We start from the raw sequence: 27,886 nt of genomic DNA on the forward strand, positions 1-27,886 counted from the left end.
TGCCATATGGAACAGAGAGAGGGTGGACACTGGATGGAAAGGGCAGAGAGGGTGGACAGTGGAAGCAAGGGGGAGAGAGAGAGGGCAGAGGCTGGGTGGAAGGGGCAAAGAGAGAGGACAGATGTTGCATGTAAGGGAGCGAGGACAAACGCTGAATAGAAAGAAGAGAGTGAAGAGAAGATGATTAAAGCAGAAACGACATAAGGTGGAAAAAATTTTTTGTTGTTGCTTTACGTAGAATCTAGTAGTATTGTAACTGTATTGATTAAAGTTTATCAATAGGAAATGGAAATAAGGCAGTTTTTTGGGGACTAAACCCCTTTCCTCAGGTCAGGACAGGATACCATAACAGCAGTATACTGTACTGTCTTGAAGAAAGATTTGGCCTCTGAAAGCTAATTACTACTAATTGAAAAATGGATTAGTCCAATAAAATGGTATTTTCTTATTTCTCTCTTCCCTGTTTGCAGTGTTTAAGATGCTGCCTTTTTCTAGGTGCACCCTTGTTGTGTAACTCATGGATTATTACTAAAAATAACTTTTTTAATATAGAGGAGGGGGTTATTAAAAAAATGATCAGCACTGGCTGTCATATATAATAGGTACGCCACTGGATTTAATGACCCTATGCTAACTTTACTGTTGATGTAGGTGTTGTCCCCCCCACACACACACAATAAAAAATTAAATTAAAGCTGTATTAACATCAAACAGCTTTCAAATGACATTATAAGCAAATAAAAATAAAATATTTTTAATACATTGCTAATTATTACCTGCATTTTTACCTAAACTGTTTTGCCTAGCTCTCACTTTGATTTTTATCTGCTACTTTTTTATTTTGCTGTAGTGCGATCAAACAGGTCTCCTTCAAGGCTCAGTAACACCTCTCCATAAATTATGTTGAAGAGGTTTGGAAGTGGGGATCGCATCTATTTCATATCCTCTTTCATATCCTCAGTGAGACCTCAGTAAGGAACCTAGTGATCAAAATATTATTAGAGGTGCTGTAGAGACGTTTCTTGTATGACTGGATGAGCTATATTTATCTTTTTTTTTTTTTAGTTGTTTAAATTCATGCAGAAATAAATGGCTAGATTGAACCTAATGATTTTATTAACGCATTTCCCTTTTTTAAACCTCTATACCATTTGAAAGAGGGCGAATATCTAATTATTTACTTCTAGAATTGGATACTTCTTAAATTTAGTAAAAATATTCTGGCACAAGTGTCAAACCTTAAAAAAGGAAGTCATAGTGAACATTGGAAAATAATAATTAATAAAAATAGTACACATTTAGGGCTCCTTTTACAAAGGTGCGCTAGTGTTTTTAGTGCATACACCGTATGCTATCTGAAAAACTAACGCCTGCTTAAGAGGAGGCGGTAGCGGCTACATGCACGGCAATTTAGCGCATGCTATTCCGCGCATTAAGGCGCTAACGCATCTTTATAAAAAGAGCCCTTAATTTTCCCCACCACCAAATTTCCCCGTCTCACCCACCCCACCCAGCTACTTTTTCATGCCACCCGGCTGGAAAAAATTTCTGGGGAGAACACTGCAAGGGTAAGATTTTTTTACAGAAGCGCATACTTATGAAAGTTCAAAAGTGTCTGAGTATTTTATCTCAGAAAAATTGTGCACACAAATATGAGGTGCATAGTTTCCTGAGGTAATTTTCTAAGTAAATCTTTTAGATTTGAAAATCTGGCAGAATCCATTTAACAGGTATTTACATGTACTTTTAATTTCCTTTCCCCCACTCCCATTGGTTAGGAAAATATGCATGATGTGACAGACACTGGGTCCCAATATGAGGAAAAGGGATAAAATGAATACATTATTCCAAAACCTTCAAGATCTAAAGCAGAACTGTGGAAAGACAGCCACAAAAAGGAAAAGATAAAACTCTTACCTGAACGAATGGCAGCAAGATCCATAGATAGAAAAAAGAGTTATGTGCCTCAAGGGAGGAATGGAATGAAAAACTGCTAGAGTGGTCCGGCAGCACTACAGGAAACATGGGAAGTGTAGTTCCTGGCCTTGTTCTCTAACAAAAGAGCTAGATAAGATGGACCTATCAGAGAGAAGAGGCCTGAGGGGTGGGGCTCTAGAGCTTGTGATCCATGCTAGGAATATAATAGATGCTTCCCTAGGGCAAGGAGAGGGTGGCAGGAGTTCCCAGCAGAAACAAAGTACAGTATGTTCAGAATCTGAAGAGATTGAGGTTAACTATTTGAAGTTCCAGAGACCGATTCAATTGGAAAAATGGACAACTACTATTTATCATTTCTATAGAGCAATTAGACATACAAAGCACTGTATACATTCTTTGCAGGTACTTCTTCTGACCCAGGTGGACTCACAATCTAAGTTTTGTATCTGGGGTTATGAAGGGTAGGTGATTTATCCAAGGTACACACTGATTTGCCCATACAGTGTTAGTTAAGGCTATCCTTACCTGTCCCACTGTCCGATGCATGGCCCACATGCATTGGCAAGGACCATGCCACCCACATCACGTAGTATTTTGGCCTAGAGCAAAGAAAAAAACAAAAACAACAAACATACAGATATGTGTATGCTTTCATCCAATTCTAAGAAAGTATATTCAGTTATGAAAAATGCACTATGAGCACACTGGTATGTGTCTTAAGAATGGGGGGGGGGGAGAGGAGGAAGACATTTTTCAAATATATCTTTACCAAAATACCATTGCTGCCATGTTCCAGAATTTGAATTCTTCTAAACTACATTTGGACAGGCAAAATAGCCTTTGTTCTATGGAAAGGATGCATAATAGTTTGAAGCACATTTACTCACAGCTTTGTTATTTCATGCTGAAGTCTATTAATCCTGTACTCTTTTATGGACTCTAAAACTAAGAGCCTGATATTCATAGCGATATCAGTGAGTTTGAGAGGCTCTTGCTCACTTAAATCATGCTCAGCAGTCATCCCTCCTAAAGACATATCTCTGATAAAGCCTTCAATGTGCAAGCATCTCCTGACAGCCACTCAAGGACACATTATCTTCTGCACCAATATGGCTTGTTTTTATTTACCACAACCAAAAATAGCGAGGCACTGTCCAAAATAATTCTAATGATAATGATATAATACTATAATGTCATCAAAGCTTAATGCTATTAAACTTTGATTTTATTGTTTTAGCTCTTCTACTGTCCTTTCCTATCCGGCATGATTCTTTTCACCCTTAATATATATTATATTATACTTGCACTTCAGTTTGCTATTTTGAGGAAAGGCGGATATTAAATACAAATAAACCATCCACTCATATTCAATAGTATGTAACTTGGTAGGGCTGCTGAATATTGCCACTAACCGGCCATATCAAATCTGGTCAGAGTCTGAGAAAAGTTCAGAGCTATGAGATGTCTACAATATTCAGTGTTGGTGCCCACATAACTACCTATGCAAGTACAACTGCATAAAACAGAAGTCCTAATTTTGCCCAGTTAGCTATGCAGGTGCTGGCACTGAATAACTTCCGAGTAGCAGTTAGTAGCCTACCCACTCCCTAAGGTCAAATTCCCTGCCCCATCTGATGATCCTTTTCTCTCTCCCATCCAAGGTCAAAAGGCCCACTTTGATCTGATACACTTTTCCTCCTAAAAAGCAAAGGCCTACCCAAAATTCAATCTCCCTCCCCAGAGCCTTCTAGGCCCCAACATGTCCCCCCTTGCTTCCTGCTAAGTTAGGAAGGGTGAGGGGGTGGAATAATATGATAGTTAATCAATCCACCAATTGCTCACCTGTACAATGTGTCCAAAATGCCATGTATCCCTTGTACCAGGCTCAAACCCACTACTACTACTTATCACTTATATAGCACTGAAAAGCGTACGCAGTGCTATACATTTTGATATTTATAGACAGTCTTTGCTCCATTCTTTTTCCACTTTCCATGTGTCAATCTTCTTCCAAGTTCTTTTCCAGGTGGACCTTTAAATTTCTGTCTTCTCATCTTCTTCCTTTCCTTCACTACATCTGTCTGGCACTGCTCTTTCATTTCATGTTTTCCCCCACTGTTCTCTTCTTTTATTTATATCTGCCCATTTGATTTACTCTTTCTCCCTTTCTCTTACCTTCTCAGCTTCCTTTTCACTTTTCATCCATCTACTGGCTTTTCCCATCTCCTTCCCATTGCTCCCTATGTCTTTCTCCTTTCCCAGTTTCCTATATCCCCCATTTCCATCCTCTGTACTCACCCTCTCAGCTCTCACTTGCCCTCCACTGCTTCTCATTCCCTCACAAGTCCCATCTCCTCACAAGTCCCATCTCCATCCTCTATCTCTCCTTCCTTCCCTTGCCTCCAGGCAGTTCTCTTTCTTATCCTAGACCCCATGATCTATTGCCTGTCTTTCACCATCTTTTTAATCTCATTTCTACCCTCACTCAACCCTTTCAGAAACCCATCCCCTTCTTTCCATCCCCCTCCCTAGTAACTCCATTTTTTAATTTATTTTTATTTTATTTATTCAATTTTCTATACCGTTCTCCCAGGGGATCTCAGGTACTCAATCTTCCAGGTCATTCACATTATTACTCAACCTTTCACCAAACTTCATCCCCTTTTCTTGCCCCTCTTCTCTTATCATTTCACACCCTCGCTCATTCTCCCAACCTATCAACATACCTACCAATGCCAATTACGCAGTATCCTTCCAAAATTCCCCTGCCATTTCTCCTATCTATAATTCTGTGTTCAGCTCCAACACTCTCTAATTCAATCACTAAGTCACTGATTTGGTCCCTTTCTTCCCTTGCCCCATTTATCTTCTGCTCTGTTCCTATTCTCTCCTTCACACCTCCAATCTTCTGCTGTTCAGTGTCTCCTGTCCATTTGACATTTCTTCTCTCTTCATGTCCACTGTCATTTCCCTCTGTGTCCCTATCTTTCATATCCAGTACCTCCCCCTCTGTGATCCTGTCCCTATTTCCCTCAAGTTCAATATCTGCCTTCAATGTCTCCATCCCTCTCCTTGTGTCCATATTCTTCCCCTTTCTCTTGCATCTCCCCCTCTCCCCCATCCCTCTCCATGATATGCATCTCTCTCCCTCCCTGGCTCTAGCATCTTTCCTAATATCCCCCAACCCAACTCATCTCATCTTTATCCTTTCCCTCTGCTCTACTCCTCCATGCCAGCATTTTTCTCTTTCTTCCCCTAGCTTCTCTCCCTTAGTCCCCATCTCCTCATCCAAACTCTCTTTCATACCTCCTTGCCCTCTCCCTGTGGTCTGGTGGCATCTTGTCCTCCCCCACTTGATGCAGCATCTATTTTACTCTTTCTTCCCCCTCCTCTGCCATATGCAGTGCAGCACCTCTCTCACCTTCCATTCTCCACAGGGTCCACCATCTCTCTCTCCCTTCCTGGCTCCCTACCCCCCCACACACAGTTCTTCAATCTTTCAGGCCGCTGGTAGTGTCAGTGTCAGTAATGCAGGCATGCTGTCTTCAGCTGGCCCCAGAAACTTTCTCTCCTAAAACTTCCTGTTCCCACATAAAGAGGGGGGAGCAGTGCAGAAAGCTTCTGGAGACATCTGAAGGCAGAATGCCTTCATTGCTGACACAGTTCTTCAATCTTCCAGGCTGCTGGCAATAACACGGGGGGTGTTATGGGGCCGGAAGTGAGAGAGAGAGAGATCAGATCGTATGGGAAGATGCTGGACAGCTAATCAGCAAGCTGTTTTTCTGGGGCAGAACTTGCCACCCTGTAGCAACACCTATAGTACATAGGTGTCATTTTCTCTAAAAGTCCATTCGGGGGAGCAACCACTCCCCTTGCGCCCCACCTAGCTACACCTCTGGGTCTGACCCAATATGGCTATTCTTATGATTATAAACGACTTCTACTGTACACATATATTGAAAAACTACAGATTATAAAATTTGCCTGGTAAAGCCCAAGGATAGATGGCTTGCCTTTTACTATATGGAATATGCACTCAACATTTTTCTCAATTATATTTCCTTTCATGAAAGCCAGGAACAAATAACAAGCACTTCTTTCCACACTCAGCAACAATACCCGTGACTCACATAGCCGTCCCGCTCAATGGTGGCTCGGATCTGCTCAGAGCCTGGAGTGATGGTAAACAGGGATTTGCACTTCAGTCCATTAGTCAGTGCCTGTTTGGCTACTGCAGCTGCTCGACCCATATCCTCATAGCTAGAGTTAGTGCAGCTGCCAATCAGACCTATGAAACAAAACAAACAGAAGATATAGCTATGTCTGAGAAGCAATTCCCAAGCTACTGTCGATGTAGCCCACAGAGCACAGAGACTATATACTGTATAGTATTATAGAAGAGAGCTACTATATGCATTCACTGCTGAAGAAATCTACATTTCTAACCATGCAATTTTTTATAAGGATTCTGCATTGTTCAGATAGCAGTATTGATCCAGTGATCTCTTGCTAGACCTATCCAGTCTTTCCCTATTAAAAACAAAACCCCAAGTGGGAAAAGTATCTGCAGATGCATGATTTTTGACCTAAGGAGATGGGTTTGAAAAGAGCACTAATAATAATAATAATAATAACTTTATTCTTTTATATCGCCATAACCAAAAGTTCAACTCAAACATTGTTGCTTTCGAGAATAAAGAATAATAAAATTAAACCAAATGTGATATAGTTGGGCCCCTGTATCTACGGTAATAGGTTCCAAGACCTACTATGGTTACATGAAACCATGGATAATAGCAAACGCTATTATAATACACCTTAGGCTTCAATTCATGGTTTTTACCGAGGCCCAAGCATTCTACCCCATGCCCAAAGCCCCCCAGTGTACCTCTTCAAATCTTCAACTGCAGTGAGCAGCATCTCCTGTCTGCTGCTTGCAGTTGGCCTGAGCTCCCTCCCTCTGATGTCATTTCCTGGTTACATGACCCGGATGTAATTTTTTTTTTTTTTAACAAGATGGTATCCATATAGGCTATAGTGCTCCTTAATTTATACTTTTATGTTGGTTTATTTATCCTATTTATTAGTGGGGTTTTCTTTATTAGCTTCATTTTGAAAGCTTTTTCTGCTTTAATTTTATTTTTGGATTTAAAACTGTCTTGCTAATGATTAGTATTGAAGGTTGGAATCTTGACCATTTACTGTTTTAATGGTCAAGAGCCCTCATTTTTACCGAGGCCTTTCAACCTGTCGCATGGGGCATGCAACGTCGTCTGACCCCGCTTTGAGGGCTCAGGCTCTGCTTTGTGCTGGCTTAAATTTATGCCAACTCTGCTTCATCCTCCATGCCAGCCGTTTCCTGCATCTTGATGGATTTGTATCTTCCTTTGCATCTGCCTTCTCAGTGCCGGATGTTGCCTCCTTGTGCTGGCTGGTTCCCTTCATGGTGCCCTTTTTGGAGTTTTATGCAGGGACCCTTCCTATCCTGCCTGTCAATGCTGGGTCAGATGAGGTTTCACGGCCCTTCTGTTTGCTGTTATGGTGGAATATGGGCCTGTCTCTGTTTCTGTGCCAGCTCTTCCTTCTTCCTGAGTGGCGCTGCTCCTGATTCGGCATGCTCCGGACTTGGGGAGGCCAAAGATTTGGATTCCATGAAAGAGATTGGCATTCGAGTGGCATTGAAGAAGTGCTTTCCCATTGAAGCCTCTGATATATCCAGCTTCCAGCTTCTGAGAGGAGTGTCCATCTCCTTATTATATAACTTCTTTTTTGATCAGGCCATTGGAATCCTAGCTCACTGTTGACATATTTATTTTTTATTAATTTTTTAATTTTCTTTTGGTTTTGTTTCTGTTTATAGGTTATCTTAGTATTTTGATTGCTTTTAGTATTCTTTTGTTTCTTTAATTTGGTTTTTCTTTATTAGTAATCTTTTTAATTATTGAATTTATTTGGTCTTCTTTTTAATTCCCTAGTATGTAAGCAATTGGTTTATTCAGATGATTTAATCAGCTTGTGAGCCTACTGGACAGTTAGGGATGTTTTTCTAAGTACCTTATATTAGTTATGTCACTGTTTGTGAACCGCTGTGAACTTCAAAGAGGTATTCGTGGTATACAAATAAAAATTATATTGTATTGTATCTCCAATCTGTGTGTGTTTCTATGCATATGTGTATGTGGTGTGACCAAGAGAGTAGAAAAGAAGGAAAAGTGAACTTGTTTACCTGTTAACAGGGGTTCCCCATAGACAGCAAGGGGATGCAGCCACACTCTAGGTGACATCGCCGATAACAGTCTTGTATTTCCCTCCTTTACGGCCTCTTTTACAAAGCCATGCTGGCGGCTGCCCTGCGCTAACGGCCCCGAAGCCCATAGAGATTTAAAGGGCTTCAGGGTTGTTGCTGTGCAGCTTTGTAAAAGAGGCAGTTAGTGTTTTGACTGCATTATAACCCCCTTTGGCATCTGGATGCATCCAGGGAGGGGCCTAATTGCTCTGATTGACCTGATTGGCCTTATTGGGAATGGTGCTATTTAACATATTTAAAAATGGTAGGAAGGCCTGCCATTTTGAAGAGGTGGGCCAGCTGGCTGGAGGGAACAACTCTCCTGCTGCTGAGAGGAGTTAGGGGGGTGTCGGTTGGGTGGGAGAGATTGGGCATCTCTCCCACTGCTGAGAGGAGTGGGGTGGGGGGGTGTTTGGCAGCAGGAGACATTGGACATCTATCCCGCTGTTGTGTTTTTGTGTGTGTGGGGGGGGTTGCGTATTCTGTGATGGGCACATGCAAATTTAGTGTGTCTTCGCTACTCTCTGCATGAGCGTTTTTTGGAGAATGACTTGCTTTTTTTTACAATCACTACTATAAGGGCTGCGATAGCAGCCTGTCGTTTTTTTTAGTGTTTTTTTGAAAATCTAGCCCCTAGTGTTCTGACAGTCTTGACAAAAGAGAGTGTTCAATAAGATCAAACACTGTAGATAAATCTAAAGAAACAGCCGATGAGGTCAAACCACTATCAATGTTTTAAATAAACCTCACTAAGCTTTGAAGTCAAACAGTCTCTTTACTATGATATGAACAGAAACTTGATTGCCAAGGATGTAATGCCTGGAGATGGAGATGTAGGTTTTGCATGACCAATGCGTGTTCCAAATCAGAATATGATAATGGGTGGGAGGGGAGGGAAAATAATGGGTGGGATAGGATATAAATTTTTAATGAATGTGCTAGGAGATAATCGTGTAAACTATCATAGAATATTGGTTAAAACATAACTATTAATTAGATGGATATAAAAATGTATTCGCTGAATGTCAATGGTTTAAATCATCCTATTAAGAAGAAGAAATTATTATCGTTCCTTAAAAATCAAAATGCGGACATTTACTTCATTCAAGAGACCCATCTTTCGGAAATTGAATCAAAAAAATTATCTGGAGGTTGGATTTCTAAATGTTTATTTGCACCGGCCTTAAAGAAAAAAGCTGGAGTGGCTGTTCTAATAAACAAAAAATGTAATGCAGATTTTAAATTAATTAATTATGATCCCTTAGGTAGATGGGTACATATCGAGATGGTTCTGGGAAATACAACCCTGAATTTATTCAATTTATATGCTCCTAATACGAATCAAATGGAGTTTTTTAAACAAATTCAACAATTGCTCTTACCACTGGCTACATCTAATTTAATAGTAGCAGGGGATTTCAATGCTGTAATGGATCCGATTTTGGATAAAAAACCAAGTAAAGTTATGAAATCATTAGGCTTAGATAATTTGATAATATCTTGTGATTTAGTAGATATATGGCGAATTCTTCATTTTAATGATCAGGAATTTTCTTTTTGTTCTCAGGTCCATAAATCTTTTTCACGAATTGATTATATATTTGTTTCTAATAATATAGCGCAGCGTGTCTTAAGAGCAGTAATTGATCCCATTATAATTTCAGATCATGCTGGTGTGTGGATTAATCTTCAAAATTATGATATAGAAAACTTTGATTTAATTTGGAGATTTAATAATGATTTATTAGCGGATTCAAAATTTCTTGAAGATTTTAAAATAAAAATGCAAGAATTCTTTCAATTTAATGAATCAGATGATATTAATGCTGAGATCTTATGGGATGCTTTTAAAGCAACTATGAGAGGAAATATTATTTCATATTCTACATTTATTAACAAACAAAAAAAAAAACAATTTCTTGAGATGGGAAAGCAAATTAAATTATTAGAAAATAAATTAATTGAGAAATGGGAAAATAATACATTACAAGAATTATTAAAATTAAAAGTTAAATATAATGAGATTTCTTCTCAAATTGTGAGGAAAGACATTTTCAACAAACAAGTACAATATTATGGAAATTCAAATAAAGCGGGGAAATTATTAGCAAACTTTCTAAAAGCAAAGAAAAGAAAATCTAAGATTATTGCAATTAAAGATACACAAGGTAACACACATACCAACACAAAAGATATTATAACACAATTTCTTGATTTTTACAAAGAATTATATACTTCCAATTCTTATAAAAATAAAGAACAAGACGGATTAACTTTTTTAAATTCATATAATGGACCAAATATTCCAGATCATATAAAAGGAAGTTTAGAAGAACCTATATCTTTAAAAGAATTAGAAACAGCATTGAAGTCTCTTAGAGTTGGATCCGCTCCAGGTGGAGATGGGTATACTGTTGAATTTTATAAATTTTTCCAAAATATCATATTACCACATCTGTTAAATTTGTATCAATATCAAATAAAGAATGAAAATATTTCTGGTACTATGGCAGAATCGATAATTATAGTCTTACCAAAACCAAACAAAGATCCTACTCTGGTTTCAAATTACAGGCCTATTTCATTATTGAATGTGGATAACAAATTAATGGCTAAAGTATTAGCATTAAGATTGGCAAAAGCTCTCCCTTTCATTATTGATGTACATCAAACAGGATTTATTGCTAAAAGACATTCATCAAATAATACTAGATTAGCATTCCACTCATTAAATTTAGCAAAAAATATAAATGATCCAGTTTTTTTAATATCTTTAGATGCAGAAAAAGCCTTTGACAGAGTGGAATGGAATTTTATATACCAAGCTTTACAATGGTTTGGTATAGGATCCGGTTTTATTAAAATGATTCAGACATTGTATAGCTCTCCTGGAGCAAGATTATATATTAACAATAATTTATCAAATAGATTTAACTTGCATAGGGGAGTTAGACAAGGATGCCCTCTGTCTCCTTTACTTTTTGATATTGTCCTAGAACCTTTATTAATTGCAATAAACAAAACTAAGGAGATAAAGGGAATATCATTTACCAGTTTTGAATTTAAATTATCTGCATATGCAGATGATATAATAATATATTTAAGAGAACCGGAAACTACTATTCCATGTATACTTAATTTAATAGAAAAATATGGTACTTTTTCTGGATATAAAATTAATTGGAACAAATCTGAAATTCTCCCAATCAATGTTCATTGTACCAAAGGATTATTTGATCCATATTCATTTATTTGGAAAGAAGATGGAATTAAATACTTAGGAATTATGATCAAAAATACAATTGAAGACACAGTCAAAGAGAATGAAAAACTTTTATTGAAAAAAATAACAGAAATGTGTGAGCAATGGAATCCATTACATCTTTCTTGGTGGGGAAGAATTCAAACAATTAAAATGATGATATTGCCTGTGGTTTGTTACCAAATGAGTATGATTCCAATATTTTTTCAGGGATCATTTTATAAAAAACTTAACAATGTTCTTACAAAATTTGTTTGGTGTGGGAAAAGACCAAGAATCGCATTAGTATCATTACAAAGACCAATTGTGGAAGGGGGGGTAAATTTTCCAAATTTTTATAGGTATCATCAAGCCTATATCTTAAGACAGGGTATGTATTGGATCCTCCCAGACCTTTTAGAAAATGTACCAGATTGGCTGTATTTAGAATGGCGGCTCCTGTTCCCTTTATATCCAGAACAGTTAATAACTATAACAATGCCTAAAAGATACAAAGATCACAGAATTTTAATTGACACTTGGAAAACATTGAGATATATCAGTAATCTATCACCAGAACCTATTGCTAAATCTCTAAATCAATCAATATGGATAAACTCCAGGATTAGAATTGGCGGATTTAAAATCGTCTGGAAACAATGGATAAATGCAGGAATAAGAACACTGAATGATGTCATATCAGAAGGATCACTGCTTAGTTTTTCACAATTGCAAAATAAATTTGGATTAAATAAAACACAATATTTTAAATGGATGCAATTGAAGCAGGCCATTCAGGTAGGGTTCCCTGAATGGAAAAATCTAAATAATCAATATAGTCTACAGGTTCTATCTTTCCAGACGGATTTTTTGGGTCACCAAGCCGCAAAATGGTACAAATTGATATACGGATTTTTAAATAAAAAAAAGAAAACAGGTCTTAGGGATATTTGGAGTATTGAGATTGGTCAGACAATTTCTGAATCTCAATGGCCACGATTTTGGTCCTGGAGATTAAGATCTACAAGGTCAGCATCTATGAATCAAACATGGTTATTCTTATTACATAGAGTATTCTGGACCCCAACGCGCCTGCAAAAAATAGATAGTACTAGATCTAATAGATGCTGGCATTGTAAATTGGAAATAGGGACGTTAGATCATTTAATCTTTTTCTGTCCCTATGTAAACGCATTTTGGAATTCAATTTGGCCCCAAATTAATAAGTTACTAGAGAATCACGTAGGACTCTCATATGACACCATATTATTTGGTACTGCAATGAGAACTAAGAGTCCGATTTCAGCAAATAATAATAAGCTATTACTAATACTAACAGGAGTCGCCATGCAACAAATTACTCAAAATTGGAAAGATTATACCAAATTAAATTATACATTCTGGTGGAATTCTGTCTGTCATATTTATAAAATGGAAAAAATAATAGCGTTACAACAGGGCAATCTTCTTAATTTCAAGAAAATTTGGCAACCATTGACAAATTATTCTAATGATTAGTATCTTAGCACAATGATAAAATTATATATGAATGGGGTGGGATTTGATTAATTAATGGAAATATATTATATAAAAAGGGAGAGGGAATTATATTTTATATGTTATTGTATAATCTTTATCATATTATATTTTAAATACTATGAATTATTAATGATAATATTTTGGATATGTAATAATTAATATATATTGTATGATTCAAATATTGTAAGAATGGAAAATTTATAAATAAAAAATTAAAAAAAAAAAAAAAAAAAAAGGATGTAATGCTAATACCTTTTCAACATATGACACCAGCTGGGAGTAAACCAATTTTTCAGTCAGCTTAGTCAAAATGTACAGATTAGATACTGGTTGAAAACTGGCTGGCAAACCAGGATCTAATGTAGATTTCTTCAACATCAGCTGAAGTATAGCTGCCTTCCATGATCAAGAGACAGCACCAATTGACAAACTATGGGTTATAAGCAAAAAGGCAAAAGGAAGCAAACCCTGATCAAGTAATTTCAACCAAGGTGGTGGTAAGTTGTCAAATTGACAGATAATAAATACATCTGAAAAAGAACACACTGGGAAGCTGGAAAACAGTTGATGTCAAAGAACCTGCACAAGCCAACATACTCACAAGTCTCCATCACCACAATGATTTGATCAGTTGTACATATAGAAGCTCAAAACTGTGAGATTTTAGAACCAAAATAGTGTGCAAATTGGTCAGCTAAGGGCATATCCCTAAATTATATTACTCAATGTTTATATTCTACCATCACCAATTCAGGTTTGAGACAGATCACAAAGTCATAGAAGCCAGAAACATTCTTCCTGGAGTTGCACCATCCAATGTAAGTATTCATTACACAATGAATTTCTAGCAGCAGAGTACCCACTAAATCTGTGAGGATGGAAAAAAGATGTTTAGAAGGATTAGATTTTTTTTAAATTAAATTTTAAAAAATTTAAATCCTTTTCACTTCCTTTAAATAACTGGAGGACTTCTGCAAATCCTTTACACATCCTATGGGAATCAACAGATTTTGTTCTTTCCCAGAGTCTTTCAGCTCTATGCATTTGATGCTTGAGCAAATGAAGGCAATCGAGAAACTAAGGTTGACAATGCCTAGTGGAACCTTTAAAAAAATGCAAAGGACCTGCAGTATCAAGAGCTGTATCAAGTACAGAATTCCAACAATCAGCATGTTCATCAAAAAAGGCAAAAAAGCTTAGATATATTGAGCTGATGAAGACACCTAGGGCTCCTTTTACTAAGCTGCATTAGTTTTTAGCGCACGCAGCATTTTAGCTAAACCCACGCTATGCGGCTAGAACTAACACCAGCTCAATGCTGGCGTTAGCGTCTAGCGCATGCTATTCCGCGCATTAATGCCCTAATGCGGCTTTGTAAAAGGAGCCCCTAGTCCAATAACCATAATCAGAACTAGGTGGAAAAAAATAGCACACCGAGGAAGACTGAATACAAACACAACCAAGTGATCTGACCAGGATATCTGATTCATAGAAAAAGAAAATGGGGAATAAGAAACAGGGATGAAATAATACCAAATCTGAAATATGATCTGGGATTTGTGGAAAAGAGGTAAAACTGCCACAAATGTAACTCTGAGAAAAAGGAAAAAACACCCCAACTCCAGCAATCTTAGGGCGTGCAGGGGCATCAATATGAATGATTAAAATCTTCCAGCATAAGAACATTTAAAAACTAAACTGTTCCATCCACCAACGTTTGAAGGCAGTTTTCCCCATGCAAAAGATGATTAGGAAAGACATTTAGGAAGAGAACCTCCTCTACAATAACACAACAGGAAAACATAGCAGCTTGGTCAGTAGGCATAGTGGATGATGATTAAAAGTGTCCTTAGAGACACACTGGTCGATATTCAGCTGGTGGCGAACAACATTTTTTGTCCGACTCTGAAGCTAAAAGTGAAAACTTAGTGTCGGGCCCTTTATGGGCTTCAGCATTGGATTTCTGGGGGTTTTAACAGCTGGCTAACGCATGTCTGATTAAATCAAACTTACTACACTTCTTTGAAGGGATAAACAGCCAGCTGGACAAAGGGGACCCCATAGACATCATATATCTCGATTTTCAAAAAGCCTTTGACAAGGTACCTCATGAGCGGCTACTTAGGAAACTGTGGAACCACGGGGTGGAAGGGGACGTATATAGATGGGTTAAACACTGGTTGGCAGACAGAAAGCAGAGGGTTGCAGTGAAGAACCACTACTCGGGCTGGAGAAGGGTAACGAGCGGTGTCCCACAGGGGTCTGTGCTCGGGCCGCTGCTGTTCAATGTATTTATAAATGACCTGGAAGCGGGGACAAAGTGTGAAGTTATAAAATTTGCAGATGACACTAAACTCTGTAGCAGGGTTAAAACTATAGGGGAATGTGATGAACTACAAAGAGACCTGACAACATTGGAGGAGTGGGCGAACAAATGGCAGATGAGCTTCAATATAGAGAAATGCAAGGTCATGCATATAGGGAAAAAGAACCCGATGTTCAGCTACAAAATGGGGGGGCTGGTACTGGGGGAAAGTAACCTTGAAAAGGACTTGGGAGTGTTGGTGGATACAACAATGAAACCAACGGCGCAATGTGCGGCAGCCTCGAAGAAAGCAAACAGAATGTTGGGTATTATCAAGAAGGGTATTGCAACAAGAACGAAGGAAGTCATCCTACCACTGTATCGGGCGATGGTGCGCCCGAAGCTGGAGTACTGAGTGCAATATTGGTCGCCATATCTTAAGAAGGATATGGCAATACTTGAGAGGGTCCAGAGGAGAGCGACGCGAATGATTAAGGGTATGGAGAACCTTTCATATGCTGAGAGGTTAGAGAGGCTGGGGCTCTTCACTCTGGAGAAGTGGAGACTCAGAGGTGACATGATAGCAACTTACAAGATTATGAAAGGTATAGAGAGGGTGGAGAGGGACAGGTTCTTCAGCGTACTAGGGCACTCAGAGAAATTGAAATGGGACAGATTTAGAACCATTGCCAGAAAATTCTTCTTCACTCAGAGGGTGGTGGATACCTGGAATGTGCTCCCGGAAGATGTAATAGGACAGATTACATTAAGGGGTTTCAAAGAGGGACTAGATAAATTCCTGAAAGATAAGGGGATTGAGGGCTACAGATAAAGGAGGACACAGGAGAACACAGCAAAAAGGGCAAAGATAAGAGGGAAGAAGAGGGTTTTCAGGATATAAGGAAGTAGGAATCCAAGTGTTAGACAAAAGATCACTTACAGGTCATGGACCTGATGGGCCGCCACGGGAGCGGACCGCTGGGCTTGATGGACCCTTGGTCTGACCCAGCAGAGGCAAATTCTTATGTTCTTAATATTCAGACAACCAGCAATGGGCTAGCACATAAAGATAGGGCAACTATTTATACAGTCCTATTTGTGGGTTAAACATGGGTGTTTAGCTCTGAATATTAAGAGCTAATTGGACTCCACCCCTGAAATGTCCCAGAAGTGCCAGTTTCTATTTTGGCGCTAACTGGTCATTCTCAGCACTACTAACTGGTTAAGTGCCACTGAAAATGATCAGATAGCTTCATACAAGTTAGTTACCTGGTTGGCAGCTATTCCCAGCTAGTTAACTCGCTTTGAATATTGGCTGAATGTTATATACGCTTCCATTTTCTTGTTTAAATTCTCTTTATTAACCAGATAAATCACATCACTAATAGTCAAAACATGAACAATGTCCATTAACTATACCATGTCTTGATGTGTAATAAATCTTACTTTTGTTGCTTATGAAATCTTATGCTGCTTATTTTATTAGCTTTCTGTTATTACAGCTGCAGGAAGACTACTTTGGCTCGGCCCAATCTCAGACCATTTACCCACCTCCATCCCTCTATCTTCCGGCCCCACTCTTCAGCTTGAGTTTTCAAGCAAAGTCCTAGGCATCATCTTAGATTCCTCTCTCTCCTTCAACGATCACCTCAACTCCCTGGTAAAAAAATGCTTCTTTAGCCTCCATATGTTGAGGAAAGTAAGATCCTGCTTTCATCATTCTCATTTCGCCATCCTCGTTCAATCCACCATCCTCTCTAGACTGGACTACTGCAACTCCATCTATATAAGCCTAACTAAGAAAAACCTCCATAGACTTCAGCTAATTCAGAACGCCGCGGCCAAGCTTATTTTCGCAAAAGGCAAGTTCGACCACGTTTCCCCACTCCTCTCCAAGCTTCACTGGCTCCCAGTATACTCCAGAGTCCTCTATAAATGTGCCTGCATAGCCTTCAAGATTCTACATGGCGTCCTTCCTCCCGTTATCCCACTCTTCTGGAATTCCTCAAACTCGCTCTCGACTAGATCCTCCCAAAAACTGAAACTATCTTTCCCTTCTATAAAAGGTATATCCCGCGCAGGAAAACTTGGAACATCCCTCCCCTTTAGAACCACAGAACTCTGGAACAACCTTTCATCCCCGCTCAGAAATTCTAGCTCCTTCCAATCCTTCCGCAAACACTTGAAAACTTGGCTCTTTTCAAAAATCTAATCACCTCCCGTGCTCTAGTATCCTGTCCCCCTCTATCTCCTCAGTCCCTCTCCTATATCCTTTCTTTGTAGTTCCTTTCCTCTCAACCTCTGTAAAACGTGCCGAGCTCTGCGCACGCGGAGATGGTGCGGTATACAAACCTAAGGTTTAGTTTAGTTTAGTTTAAAAATTTTATGCGTGATTAATCATGTTGTGCGGTAGCGATTAATCGTGATTAATATGTAATATTTTAAAAGAAAATATGTCAAACATATAATTCCTGAAATCAAGCATAAACCAGCACTAACTTCCAAAACAAAGATCCTACTGTTGCTTCTGATGTAAGAGCCAACTTTTTAAAATATCTTAGCTAAAAAAAGAAAATTTAAAATTGTAGCCATTAAGGATGAGAAAGGAACAAGCCATACTAAAATTGGAAATATTCTAAACCAATTTTTGGAATTTTATAAAGCTTTGTATTCTTCTGAGCTTTATTCAGACAAAGAAGTTAAAGGTTTAGAATTTTTAAAGTTAAATCAGGGACCAAAACTTCCCTAGTATATAAAAAGGAATCTTGATGCTCCTATCACTTCAAAAACTTCAGACAGCGTTGAAGTCCCTCAGAGCTGGATCCGCTTCGGGTGGTGATGGATTCACGGTGGAGTTTTTCAAATCATTTCAAACCACACTTCTACCCCATCTTCTAAATTTATATCTGTCACAACTAACTAAAGGTTGTATTTCAGGTACTTTGGCTGAATCTTTAACTATAGTTTTGCCAAAGCCAAATAAAGATCCCATGTTGGTTTCAAACTGCAGGCCTATTTTTTTAATCAATGTCGATGGAAAACTTTTGGCTAAGTTATTAGCTCTAAGATTAGCCAAGGCTCTCCCTGTGATTGGAATGCATCAGACTGATTTCGTTGCTCACAGACATTCATCTAACAATACTAGATTGGCATTTCATATGCTAAATTTATCAAAAACAATGAATGATCCAGCTTTCTTTGTCTCTCTGGATGTCTCTCTGAAGGCCTTTGATCGTGTGGAGTGGACTTTCATGTATCAAACAATGGATTGGTTTGGTATAGGATCTGCCAGACTATATATTAATAATACCTTCTCATATCGTTTTCATCTGAAGAGGGGAGTTAGACAGGGATGTCCCTTATCTCCTTTGCTTTTTGATATTGTTCTGGAATCCTTGTTGTTGGCTATATAGCAGGCAAGGGAGATAAAGGGGATTCCTTATGCAGGTTGGGAATATAAGATCTCTGCTTATGCAGATGATATCTTGCTTCATTTGAAGAATCCTGATTCCACCATTCCACATTTACTGGATGTGATTGATAGATTTGAGAAGCAAAATGAGGTGTTTTGAAGAAGTCTGAGCACTTTGGGGGGGGGGAATCAGAAAATTCAAGATGGCTGCTGCAGGAGCATTTTTGTGCCAAAAAGTGGCCCAAAAACGCTTCAGGGACACTAAAAAAATAAAAAAAAGGCAAATTTAGGATTTTAGGGATGGGAGTCCAAGGTTCCAACAAAAGATGCCACCAAAACTAGAGATTATAATCCCCCCCCTAAGTTTCCCCATAGGCTTTGACAGCCTGTACTCACAGAACATGTGCTCAGGAAAGGTGCTGCAGCCTGCTTCAGCTACCTTAAGGTGTAACTGGGACTGGAAAGAATTGCTGCCTCAACTCGCCAGTCACCTCCTGTGCTGAAATCATCAGGCTGCCAGTCGGACTGTTTCTCAACTCCCACCGACCACGCTGGACAAAAGAGAAGAGTAGGGGAAGGAAAAAAAATTGCAGACAGCACTGTGAGCACCCCGAAGGAATGCTATTGGTGCCCAACAGCTTGCGCTCAAACTGTTGACAAAGTCAAGGAAGTAAGTGCTAAGGGCACAAAACCCTGAGCTCCACAGATCTTCAGCAGGCCAGCTGAACAGGTCCTCGAAGGATACACCTGCCAGATGCAGACAGAAAAGTCTGCTCCTCTTCAAGCAGACAAAGAAAACCCTTCTCAGAGAGAAAACTAGCACCACAAAAATCTACGAAAATGCAAAAACACCAAAAGATAAAGTTAAGTAAACCGAGCAGATCAGAAAGACACTTTCATGCTTGCTTGTTTGCAGCAGGAAGAACTGATGGGGGCAGCAAAGCCCAGGGAGAAGGAGGAGTGAAAAGCTGTGATTTTTTTTTTTTTATTCTTTATTATTTTTCAAATTGAACAGCAAGTGCACAAAAGAATATATTATACAAATTATTCCACAATAGCACATTAATATCTACCACATAAAAATCTAGTGATGCAATAACCCCCCCAACCACCCAGCAGATTCAGAACACCGCAGCTAAACTAATCTTCGTAAAAAGCAAATTCGACCATGTCTCCCCGCTTCTGGCTAAGCTTCATTGGCTCCCAGTCATCCTCAGGGTTCACTACAAATGCGCCTGTCTAGCCTTCAAATCTCTCCACGGCATCCTTCCTCCCCTCTTTCCACTATCTTGGCTCTCCTCGAGTCCTGACTCCTCCAGATCCTCTCAAAATTTCAAACTATCCTTCCCCTCTTTAAAAGGCATATCCCAAACAGGAAAACTTGGAACATCCCTCCTCTTCAGGATCACCGAGCTGTGGAACAGCTTTACTGCCCATCTTCGGAGTTCGTCCTCCCTCCAACACTTCAGAAAACATCTGAAAACTTGGCTTTTCTCCAAAATGTAACTCCCTCCCTCTCCATTATTCTAAGTCCCCCATTCCCTTTCTGTTACCAATTCTCTTCCTCTTTCCATTGTAGTTCCCTTCTTGTTTTAATTCCTGTAAACCGTGTCGAGCTCCACTCCTGTGGAGATGACGCGGTATATAAACTTAAGGTTTAGTTTAGTTTATCCTTTATCATATTTTCAATAGGAATATACACATATTATATAGCATATTATGTAAAATTATTCCCAACTCCCCTTTAGTGTGCTAAAAAAGAAAAAGAAAAAGAAAAGAGAAGAACAGATGACTATTCACCACAATATTTTGTCAATGGCCCCCATATTTTTATAAAGTTAGTATATGTCCCTCTTTGTACTGCTATTGCTCGTTCCATTTTAAATATATGACATAATGAATTCCACCAAAATGTGTAACTAAGGTTTCTGTGATTTTTCCAATTATTGTTATATGTTGGATGGCAACCCCTGTCATAACTAATAAAAGCTTGTTGTTATATGATGATATTTGACTCTTTTTTCTCATCATCATGCCAAATAGCACAGTTACTTACCGTAACAGGTGTTATCCAGGGACAGCAGGCAGATATTCTTGACTGATGGGTGACGGCACCGACGGAGCCCCGGTACGGACAATTTTAGAGTGATTGCACTCTAAGAACTTTTTAGAAAGTTCTAGCTCGGCCGCACCGCGCACGCGCGAGTGCCTTCCCGCCCGACAGAGGCGCGCGGTCCCTCAGTTAGTATAAGCCAGCTAAGAAGCCAACCCGGGGAGGTGGGTGGGACGCAAGAATATCTGCCTGCTGTCCCTGGATAACACCTGTTACGGTAAGTAACTGTGCTTTATCCCAGGACAAGCAGGCAGCATATTCTTGACTGATGGGTGACCTCTAAGCTAACAAAAAGAGGGATGGAGGGAAGGTTGGCCATTAAGAAAACAAATTTTGTAAAACAGATTGGCCGAAGTGACCATCCCTTCTGGAGAATGCATCCAGACAATAATGAGATGTAAAAGTGTGAACTGAGGACCAAGTAGCAGCTTTGCAGATTTCCTCAATAGGAGTGGAACGGAGGAAAGCTACAGATGCTGCCATTGCTCTGACTCTATGGGCCGTGACAGAACCTTCCAGTGTCAGTCCGGTCTGAGCATAACAGAATGAGATGCACGCTGCTAGCCAATTAGACAACGTACGTTTAGAAACAGGACGTCCCAATTTATTCGGATCAAAGGATAGAAAGAGTTGGGGAACTGATCTGTGGGGTTTCGTACGCTCCAGATAGTAAGCAAGAGCCCTTTTACAATCCAAAGTATGCAGAGCTTGTTCTCCAGAATGAGAATGAGGTTTTGGAAAGAAAACCGGTAGAACAATGGATTGGTTGAGATGAAATTCAGAAACAACCTTGGGGAGAAACTTTGGATGTGTACGCAGAACCACCTTGTCATGATGAAAGACCGTAAAAGGTGGATCTGCAACCAGTGCATGAAGCTCACTGACTCTCCTGGCAGAGGTAAGAGCAATAAGGAAAAGTACCTTCCAAGTGAGAAATTTGAAAGGAGAAGTAGCTAAAGGTTCAAATGGAGGCTTCATTAAAGCTGAAAGAACCACATTGAGATCCCAGATAACCGGAGGGGCTTTAAGAGGTGGTTTCACATTGAAAAGCCCACGCATGAACCTGGACACCAGGGGATGAGCTGAAAGAAGTTTTCCATGGACTGGCTCATGAAAAGCTGCAATGGCACTGAGGTGGACCCTGATGGAAGAGGACTTCAGGCCAGAATCAGACAAAGAAAGAAGATAATCCAACAACGTCTCCACCGCTAGGGAAGTGGGATCAAGATGATGAAGAAGACACCAGGAAGAAAACCTCGTCCACTTTTGATGGTAACATTGTAGAGTGGCTGGTTTCCTGGAGGCATCCAGAATGGAACGAACGGGCTGAGATAAAAGAGTATCAGTCGAGTTCAGCCCGAGAGATACCAAGCCATCAGGTGTAGAGACTGGAGGTTGGGATGCAGAAGGGTTCCCTGCTGTTGCGTAAGCAGAGAAGGAAACAGAGGAAGAAGAAAAGGTTCCCTGGAACTGAGTTGAAGTAGAAGGGAGAACCAATGTTGCCTGGGCCACCTCGGAGCAATCAGAATCATGGTGGCTCGTTCCCTCTTGAGCTTGAACAAGGTTCTCAACATGAGAGGCAGAGGAGGGAAGGCGTACAGGAACTGATTCGACCAGTTGAGGAGAAAAGCATCTGCTGTTAGACGGTGTGGAGAGTAAAGTCTGGAGCAGAACAGGGGCAGCTGATGATTGTGAGGAGCTGCAAAGAGGTCTATCTGAGGAGTGCCCCATTGATCGAAGATAGAATGTAGAGTTACAGGATCGAGTGTCCACTCGTGAGGTTGGAGAATTCTGCTGAGTTTGTCCGCTAAGGAATTCTGTTTCCCCTGAATGTATATAGCTTTCAGGAAGAGATGGTGATCTATGGCCCAAGTCCATATCTTCTGGGCTTCCTGGCATAAAAGGCGAGAGCCTGTCCCACCCTGTTTGTTGATGTAGTACATCGCAACTTGATTGTCTGTGCACAACAGAAGGACCTGAGGAAAGAGAAGGTGTTGGAAGGCCTTGAGGGCGTAAAACATCGCTCTGAGTTCCAGGAAATTGATTTGATGTTTCCTCTCCTGGGCTGACCAAAGACCTTGAGTCTGGAACTCGTTCAAGTGAGCTCCCCATGCATACAGAGAGGCGTCGGTGGTGATGACTAGTTGATGAGGAGGCTGATGGAACAGAAGACCTCTGGATAGATTGGAGGATACCAACCACCATTGCAGAGACTGACGAAGAGATGATGTCACAGATATGTGTCGTGAGCAAGGGTCCGATGCTTGGGACCACTGGGTCGCAAGGGTCCATTGAGGAGTGCGCAGGTGAAGACGGGAATGAGGTGTGACATGAACTGTGGATGCCATGTGTCCCAAGAGTACCATCATTTGCCTTGCTGAGATGGACGGCAGAGGAAGTACCTGGTGACATAGAGACTGAAGGGTCTGAAGACGATTGGATGGCAGGAAAGCTCTCATGAGGAGTGTATCTAGGATCGCTCCAATGAATTGAAGTCTCTGAGTGGGAATGATATGGGATTTGGGTAGATTGATCTCGAATCCCAGAAGTTGTAGAAACTGGATGGTTTGGTTGGTGGCCAGAAGGACCTCTTGGGCAGAAGTGTCTTTGATCAACCAATCGTCCAGGTAAGGAAATACATGCAGGTGGTGAGAGCGTAGAAAAGCTGCCACCACAATGAGACATTTGGTGAATACCCTTGGAGATGAGGCAAGACCGAAGGGCAGCACCTTGTACTGGTAATGACAATGATTGATCATGAATCGGAGATATGGTCTTGAGGTTACATTGATCGGTATGTGAGTGTAAGCCTCTTTGAGATCGAGGGAGCATAGCCAGTCGTTTTGATTTAGAAGGGGATAAAGGATGGCTAAAGAAAGCATCTTGAATTTTTCTTTTACCAGATGAATGTTGAGATCGCGAAGATCCAGGATGGGTCTGAGATCTCCTGTCTTTTTGGGAACTAGAAAGTAGCGGGAGTAGAATCCCTGCCCCTTTTGATCTAGAGGAACTTCCTCTATAGCGTTCAGAAGGAGGAGGGATTGGACCTCCTGAATAAGGAGGGCTGATTGAGGACTGTTCAAAGCAGACTCTTTTGGCAGGCTTTGAGGTGGGAGAGTCTGAAAGTTGAGAGAGTAGCCGTGGCGGATGATGTTGAGGACCCATTGGTCCGAAGTGATTACTTCCCACCGGCTGAGGAACAGAGAAAGTCGACCTCCTATTGGTTGAGGCAGGAGAGCAGGAATAGGGATACTGGCTATACTGCGGAGAATGAAGTCAAAAGGGCTGTGACTTTTGCTGAGGAGGTTGTTTTACAGCTTGTTGTTGTTGCTGTTGTCTGGGAGGCTGACGTTGCTGTTGCCTCTGACGCCTAGGTTGTTGAGCAGTGGTAGGCAATGGACGGGCTGTGAAACGGCGTTGATAGGCCGATTGCTGCCTGTATGGTCTTGGCGGAGGAGGCTTCTTTTTATTCTTGAGCAGGGTATCCCAGCGCGTCTCATGAGCAGAGAGCTTTTGTGTGGTTGAATCCATGGAATCCCCAAAGAGCTCATCCCCTAGGCATGGGGCATTGGCTAACCGATCTTGATGGTTAACATCAAGCTCGGATACCCGAAGCCAGGCCAAACGACGCATAGCTACTGACATTGCTGTCGCTCTGGATGTAAGTTCAAAAGTGTCATATATGGATCTCACCATAAACTTACGCAATTGGAGAAGAGACGACAAGCATGTGTGAAAAGCGGAATGCTTTCGTGAAGGAAGATATTTCTCGAAAGAAGCCATGGTGGTAAGGAGATGCTTTAAATAAAAAGAAAAATGAAAAGCATAATTACTAGCCCTATTAGCTAACATAGCATTTTGGTAGAGCCTCTTACCAAATTTATCCATGGCCCTTCCTTCTCTGCCAGGAGGGACAGATGCATATACACTGGCTCCTGAAGTCTTTTTAAGGGTGGATTCGACAAATAAGGATTCATGTGGTAGTTGAGGTTTGTCGAACCCAGGAATGGGAATTACCTTATATAGAGAATCCAGTTTACGTGGGGCCCCTGGGACAGTTAAAGGAGTCTCTAAATTCTTATAGAAAGTTTCCCTCAGGATGTCATGAAGGGGAAGTTTCAAAAATTCCTTTGGAGGCTGATCAAAATCAAGGGCATCCAAAAAAGCTTTAGACTTTTTGGATTCAGCCTCCAAAGGAATGGACAAGGACTCACACATCTCTTTCAAAAAACTAGAGAAAGAGGAAGTGGCCTGTTTGGAGGATGGGTCAGGGACAGCCGAATCCTCCTCCTCTGAGGAACATTCTCCTTCAGAAAGAAAGGGTTCCTCTGAGTCTCCCCACAGATCAGGGTCCCTTACATGGGAAGAATGGTCCCGAGACTCAGGTGTCGACGTTTGCATGTGTCGGGTTTTGCGCATCGACTTACCCGACCTCATCGATACCGTGTCCGGAGAAGTTATCGGACGCACCGGTGCCGAAGTCTGCACCGATTGATGGTGAGCTCTCGGCTCCGGTGCAAGGACTGGCATCGATACCGATGAGGTTAGGTGAAGCGGTACCGAAACAGTGGAAGTGGATAATACGGGTTCCACAATCGGTACCGATACAGGTTGTTCAACAACCGGTACCGATGGCTCGGTGCGAACTGGCACCGGAAGGTTCGGTGTCATGATAGCAGGAAGGAGTCGTTCTAATTGCTCCTTCAGCTGCACCTGAAGGATGGCCGTAATGCGGTCATCGAGGGATGGCACCGGTACCGCTTTTTTCTTCTGCGGTACCTGCGGTGCCGCTCGACGCCCCGGAGATGAGGAGCCCGATGTCGAGGGACTCACCTCTATAGGGGCGGAGCGCTTCCGCTGGCGTCGAACCGGCGGCAGGATTGGGCTCACTGCACTCGAGGCCGGAAGACGTTCCAGCGGGGAAGGCTTCTTAGCCGGCTTACCTGACTGTTGAGATGCCGGTGTGGAATCACGCGGCGTCGAAGACGAGGGTGCCGACTGAATCGGTGCCGAAGCCGGAGTCGAAGGAACGGGGTCGGACATCTCGGCACCGAACAACAATCGCTGTTGAATTAAGCGATTTTTTAAAGTTCGTTTTTTCAAAGTAGCACAGCGGGTGCAAGAAGAGGCCTGATGCTCAGGACCCAAACACTGTAAACACCAGTTGTGTGGGTCCGTGAGAGATATAGGCCTAGCACACCGCTGGCACTTTTTAAAACCCGGTTGAGGGGGCATGAAAGGAAAAACGGCTTCCGCCAAATCGAAGGCCGAGGCTTCGATGGTGGCAGAAGGCCCCGCCGGGGAAAATCGAAATTGAAGAAAAAAATGAAAGATTTTTTTTTTTTTTTTTTTTAACAAAATAAAAGAAAGAAAAAAGGCAAATTAAGCCAAACGTTTACGCGAGCGGGAAGGCAAGTTAGGAAAAAATTTCAACAGCCGTTGAAAACGCGTCTTCTTAGCTCCGCGGAAACTAAGAAACTGAGGGACCGCGCGCCTCTGTCGGGCGGGAAGGCACTCGCGCGTGCGCGGTGCGGCCGAGCTAGAACTTTCTAAAAAGTTCTTAGAGTGCAATCACTCTAAAATTGTCCGTACCGGGGCTCCGTCGGTGCCGTCACCCATCAGTCAAGAATATCTGCCTGCTTGTCCTGGGATAAAACACTGTATCGTAAGAAAGTGCAACATGATTTTCCAATAATGAATTTACTTGAGACCAGATTGAATTCCAAAATATCTTAATATAGGGATAATAATAAAGTAGATGATCTAATGTCCCAGGTTCCAAATTACAGTGCCAGCATTTATTGGACTTAGAACTATCAAGTTTTTGTAAACGAACAAGGGTCCAAAATACTCTATGTAACAAAAAGAACCAAGTTTGTCTCATAGATGCTGACACTGTACATCTCATTCTCCAAGACCAAATTCGTGGCCAATGAGTTGCAGAAATTTGATGCTTGATCTCAATGCTCCAAATGTCTCTCAGACCATTCTTTGGTTTTTTATTCAAGTATCCAGATAATAATTTATACCACAATGCGGCTTGATGTCCTAAAAAGCTGTGATTGATATATTCTACACAGTGCTCGAGAGCCCGCATGGATAACCCATGTCCCAAATGCAATTAAATACTGTTGACATCTGCATGATAAATGAACCAAGTTCCATTCATGGAACAACACTTAAAATAAAAAGAACAAAACATCTTACCAACTTTGATGTCCACAGGCCAGCCCTTCTCCTGTGCAATGGTACCAATTTCAGATACTGGGTTAGCCAGGTCTGGAGTGAACGGTCCATTGATGTGTGGTTTCAGCTAGCAAGGACAGAGTGTTACAAGCCATTATTGAAAGAGGCACAGAGTCTGGAGTTAATCTACTATGCACCACCCATCTATACCATGCCACTAACTACCAAAATAACCTATAGTACAAGCATTATCACCTTGCCACCCACAGCATACATGCCACTCCAGTCACATGAACCCAACTATACAGGCCTCAAAACCTCCCAGCTACAGGTACATACCATAGAAACACAGATGTCATTTGAATCACAGCCCAAATGGCAGCAGCATGGTCACCATCTGAGCCACAATCACCCATGGCATAAAGGCCTTCCAGATCATTCCATGTGAACATTGTTAAAATTAGCTCTTTGTAAGTTTATAACATCCAAATTACCCTGCCCTGCAGCCACTTGCATTTTCTTTTCTATGTAATATTTGCTGTTAGTATATAAAACTTTCAGTCAATATATTTTACAGAACAAACATACATTAATTTTTGCTGTAGCTTTCCCTAGTCAAGAGATTAGGTACAATTATCAAGACAGCAATGTCAATAGCTGCTGACAGAGCAGGCAAAGGATGCAGCAACTCTTGGTTTAGTTCTCCCTGCTGCAGTGGCAGGAGCCCATGTTTGAAACAAAAGCTATCCTGTTCTTCGACAATGTGAAAAAGAAACCAACATTTAATAGGATGGCTCCTGTCATCTAGCTCTCAGAATCGTGGGGAAAACGGTTGCCCTGGAGGAAAGAGCCCACCACTAAGAGCA

General features: G+C 40.9%; 1 protein-coding gene across 2 annotated transcripts in view; it reads right to left on the reverse strand.

Annotated features, from left to right (window-relative positions):
* ACO2 (aconitase 2) overlaps positions 1-27,886 on the reverse strand; it is a 183,014-nt gene that overhangs the window by 87,585 nt on the left and 67,543 nt on the right. For both annotated transcript variants that reach the window (XM_033929388.1, XM_033929389.1), the window contains exons 9-11: positions 27,042-27,147; positions 6,069-6,226; positions 2,464-2,537 (exon numbers count right to left, since the gene is read on the reverse strand). In XM_033929388.1, coding sequence (XP_033785279.1) covers positions 2,464-2,537; positions 6,069-6,226; positions 27,042-27,147 — 338 coding nt within the window. The remainder of the gene's footprint in view (positions 1-2,463; positions 2,538-6,068; positions 6,227-27,041; positions 27,148-27,886) is intronic.

The sequence above is a fragment of the Geotrypetes seraphini genome, chromosome 2, assembly GCF_902459505.1.
Source record: "Geotrypetes seraphini chromosome 2, aGeoSer1.1, whole genome shotgun sequence".
NCBI classification, from domain to species: Eukaryota; Metazoa; Chordata; class Amphibia; order Gymnophiona; family Dermophiidae; genus Geotrypetes; species Geotrypetes seraphini.